This window comes from Merops nubicus, unplaced genomic scaffold, assembly GCF_000691845.1.
Source record: "Merops nubicus isolate BGI_N331 unplaced genomic scaffold, ASM69184v1 scaffold18492, whole genome shotgun sequence".
Classification (NCBI taxonomy): domain Eukaryota; kingdom Metazoa; phylum Chordata; class Aves; order Coraciiformes; family Meropidae; genus Merops; species Merops nubicus.
This window is the reverse complement of record NW_008595898.1, coordinates 32,044-36,893: the sequence shown is the minus strand read 5'-3', so window position 1 is coordinate 36,893 and position 4,850 is coordinate 32,044. Positions and strand designations below refer to the sequence as shown.

General features: G+C 37.1%; 1 protein-coding gene across 1 annotated transcript in view; it reads left to right on the top strand.

Annotated features, from left to right (window-relative positions):
• Window positions 1-702: 702 nt before the first annotated feature.
• The window catches only part of LOC103769050 (rap guanine nucleotide exchange factor 4-like), a gene marked incomplete at its 3' end in the record, with an annotated part of 16,330 nt that continues 12,182 nt past the window's right edge, over window positions 703-4,850 (top strand). Inside the window, exon 1 of the mRNA XM_008936223.1 lies at window positions 703-761. Within this exon, the coding sequence (XP_008934471.1) occupies window positions 703-761 (59 nt within the window). The remainder of the gene's footprint in view (window positions 762-4,850) is intronic.

Here is a 4,850-nt window from a genome sequence, read left to right as displayed (position 1 = left end):
GCTGGTTCTCCCTGTAGTGGATGGGGGAGGTTCCCTTGTGTAATGAGTGCACTGTATAGGATTTCCTGTTACTGGAAGGGCTCCCCAGCTATCCAGTGTGGGCAGAACTCCTAGTGATGGTGGGACACAAGTACAACCAGTCACAGAGGGAGGGTTAGATCTGTAATAATGGCACCATTATATGTTCATGGCTATGCAGTTGGGGTTGGACTGGTCATTTGGTTTCTTGCTTGGTTTGCTTCTGTCTTCACTTCATCCCACATCGTGAGTGAATATATCAATCTTTATGTTCCTCTGGTGGTTAGCCAGCTCCTATCTTCCATGTATAGTTGAGAATCGGAAGGAAAGATAAGGCCCATATGGTGCTTGCTGAGGGTAGTATCCTTCCTATTGGGGTATGCAGTCAGCAAAAGATCTGGATATTACTTCAGATTAAAGGTAACTGCATTTATGTCTAGCTTTTAAATCTCTTGGCACAGGTCTAAAGTACTTTGATAGGTCAGTGGTATCCCTCTCTTAGACTTCCCTTTCTTAAAGAGAATTTGAAAGTCAGAGAGCCTTACAGCATTGTCTGGAGGAGAGAGGTGCTTCAGTGTTGTCCTGCTCTTACTTATGGAAAATGGTATCTTGGTACTAGTATTAAGCGTGGTCATGTCTTAAGCAGAGTATGCTATTAAAATTCACCAAATGGTCCATTGGTCCATGGTGGTTACTGGTACTTTCCAGCTCATGGAGTTTACCTTTGCATCTTTAACCCAGAGGTGAGCTAGCTTTATTTGTCTGTTGTGTGGTATGATACTTTTTCTACAAAGAGCCTTGCCAATGGAAGAAATACATTATATCTACTCGTTCATCATGGCCTGTTCATTGTTGTCTGAAATGTAATATTGCCATTTTAAAGAGTTAAAAAGAGCAAGGGAAGGAAATGGACTTAAGTGTTTTCATTCAGTTAGAGCACCATTCAGATTTTTTAACATATGTTATGGAAATAAACATTTAAAAATTCTAGAGGCGTCTTGGCAAGGAAAGTAAAACTACATATCTCCTGTTTTTTCTTTTACAAGAGTCAAACCAATTATGAAGAACAACCTAAGAAAAGGACATATCATATAGTAGAAGAGAAAGTAATAGGTTATAGTTAGATAAACTTGAAAAAACAAAACAAACTCAAGCTTGTTACTTTCTTGCAGGTTAACAAGTCTTTCATAGCATATATAAATATTCAGATATTTAATCTTAACACTATTGAAGTAGTTTCTTTTATGAAACTATATATTCTACACAGGAACAGAAATACTTGGCCAAATTATGTATGTGAAGAACTGTAGCAATTATACTCTGTCTGTATTTAAACTTTGAGCCTGAGTAGTTTGCACTTAAAAATATGAAGTAGTCTTTTGAAGATATACTTCTGGCAGCCTTTTTTTTTTTTGTTTGTTTTTAGTCTCCTTTTCTCCTTTTACACATAGTCAAGCAGACACTGTCAAGAAAATTGTTTTATCTCTCTGAAATATGTGCCTAAAGTCTTCACAACCAAAAAGATAGGGGTAAAGTATGCTTTAAAGAAGCCTTATTGACAAAATTGAGTAGAGATATGTAACTAACATTGTTGCTGTCACTTGCATGTCTACACTGTGATGTTGTATTGAAGAAGATAAGGTAAGACTTAGTATGCTCTGAAGAGGCAAATTAGTAATATAAATAAGGAGCTGGACATCAGTGTTCAGTGGTCAAACGAAGCAGAAAGGCTTGTAAGGTAGTGCAAATAAATTACTCTAGCTTTTTGATGTTTCCTAATAATTTTGTAGTCCTGCTTTACAGTGCTGGAAATCACACTTTTCTTTGGCCACAGTGAAATAGAATGCCAGCACAGCACCCTGTTGAGATACAAATTTAGGGACAATCATATTAAATTGAAGATTGGAGAGAGGAGTGTAGTAGGGTCACCCATGCATTATCCTTCATGGTAAGAGATACTAAGCGTGAAGTTTTCATTTCCAGACCAGTCATTCCTTCTGCATGGCTTTGTCTTGGCGTTTGCTATGATCATGGCATGATACCTACTCAGTTATGATTCCTGGGCCAGTTAGTGACATGTGGTTAAGACAGCAGATGCTAAAGCTCTTTCTATGCTTGTACTCTGCAGACTTAAGGGAAATGGAGATAGAGCAGCAGCTGCCCCACAAAGGTGCTGAAAAGTTGGGGAAAAGGAGTAAGATGTTTTTTTAGGGGGAAAAAAAAAAAGATGAAGAAAAATGTAGTACTTCACAATTTGTTTTACTTAAAATTTATTTTAAATTGGATGAGGCAGCCTAGGGAGGGGATGCTTCACTGGACAGAGTGGTAGATTTTCCCCAAGAAGGCTGGCCTTGCTTTAAAATAGTTCTGCTCTAGGTCATACCTTGACCAAACTGTTGAGAGCTGAAGAATTTTAATTGATTTAAGAGAGTTGTCCACAGCTTTAGATTCATCTGTGGTCCTGTTCTATACATTGGGCTAGAGCTTTCAGAAACAAGAGTGCTTAGGAAAGGACAGAAGCTGTAGCGGAAAACCCGGTGGTAATTGAAGTTTCACTGAAATGCATTTTTAAACTTCTTATGCTTAGGCATTATTAGGCTTAATAATTCATGTTCTAAGAAATATGTTATAAGATTAGCTATAATAGTATAATATAACATAATGTGCCAAACTATGCTTTAAAAAAGCCAAGTTTACAGCAATTTAATAAGGTAGTTGCAATGAGGAAGTAAATTTATATTGTCCTGTACTGATATTGTTCTGTGCTAGGCAGCTTGTACACAGGAAATAGAAAACAAAATTTGCCATCGTAGATAGATTAATATTAATTTAATGATGATGATAACAGTTACAATGATGATTGTTTTATTAAAAGATGGTTTGTAGAAAGTAGTCAAACTTTGAGTAATGCAAGCATGTGGAAAAGCAGTTAATTGATGCTATGGTATTTTATTATCCTCATTATGCTTTCTCACTAAATGAAACTATCCTTTTGAAACCAGTCTCATTGTTACAGGTTGTCAGCACTTAATAGAAATGAGAAATGTAATGGATATAAAATTTTGAGATTACTACTATGCATATTACTTAGAAGTTTGGATTCCTCTTTTTGTTTAGAGTACAGCTGTATATCCCACTTCAAATACCCACTTCATGTACTCCATGTGGAAGTAACTGCTGCTAATACAAAGTGCTGTAGCTCAGCTGCTTGCTAAAGTAAGCCACTAGGAACATGTGACTTTATTTTGTCATTCCAAATAAACACAGGGTTTGCTTTCTCACTGCTGGCTGATGTTTAAAACTCCAATAAGCATGGCTCAGCTACCTGTGAGAATGCTTGTCCTTCCATGATGACTTACTTAACTGGGGTCATGAAGCAGTTTTTGTCAGAAGAACAAGCGTTTTCTGCAGTTTATCTGCCTGACACAAGACACTCCTTGTCACATCAATGGAAGTGAGCCCTGTTCTCACCTTCTTCTGAACTAGACAGAAACCTTGTCTCTTGAGTCCTCAGCAGATCTCAGGAAAAAAAGCAACGTAATCTATGAATTAAATCCCCCCAGATCTTGTGCTTATGACAGCATTAGAAGTGGAAGGGGTTTCTGTACTTGCATTTCAGAAAGGGCACTGAGATAACAGTGTTGCTTAAGTTACACAACTTGGTTCATGCTGTTTGCTAACCCTGTTCGCTTTTCCCGTGTCTGTCTGCATGGAAGAATTAAAACTACTGAAGACTGAGATCCTACAGTCAGTTCTGTGCATGTGAACTGATGGACTTGAATGCAGAGAACTATGAGCAAGTTGCATGGATGACATCGCCTCAGACACAGTTTTTCCAGGAAGAGGGGAAATTCTGAGAATAATATCCTTTTTTTTTTTTTTTTCACTTGGGTTTTGCTATTAATTTTGAGAGCCCATAAATTAAGGGAGTTAGCGTTCCAAGTTGTATTATGGTTTAGGTGGGGTTCTTGTATAAATGGGTTTTAAATCTGTTTGCAAGCTGCACCTCTTAATCTTCTTAAAAGGATTTTAACAAGAGAGTTAATTCTTATTAGTATGTGTCAGCTATTACAAAGTCAAAAAAAAGGAATGGGTGAAAATCTTACCTGAAATATTTTAAAAGAGAGCTGTTGCAGTTGGTTGTCATTTGAAGTGGTAAGAGGATGTCACTGATGTAGAAGCAACTGTATACACCAGAGAGTTGTTATTCTCATCTGCAGTTAATAAGGGTAAGTTGGAGTATAAATGAGGATAGAGATTTAATCCCTCCTAGACTTAATAAGAAAGATGAGAGACAGATTCAAAGGAGCTGGGCTTCTTCCCTGAGACAGAGATTTGGATCCCTTAAGTCTTTGATTACAAAGAGGAATCTTAAAAAAAAAAAAAAAGTCCAGTTGAAGGGAGTGCTTACACTGTGGGTGTAACAATAAGATGATAAAGGTATGTATTTGTGAACTTAGTCTTTTTTCATTGTAAGCTATGTGACTTCTGTTCATTTAGAAGCTCATGCACTGGCTAAAAGAACATTTTTTGTGAGTAATGTTAACTAGCAGCATTTGAGTGAGTGGTAAATCTAATGATTGATCACTGACAGTTATCTGTCTTTCTGGTATCCCATTATACATAGATGATTTCTGCATCTGATCCAACATCTAGGAGCATCACCTGGGAACTTTGTTTCTTTCTCTGCATAGTGGTAGGCATTTCATCTGTTGTGAAAGATTCTTTCTAATGCTGTCAGCTAGAGGTTGGCTTACCTGCTGATTCATAATGTTTGATAGTCACATATAAAGTGTATGCTATGGAGCTAATTTACTTCAGTTTCATTATCT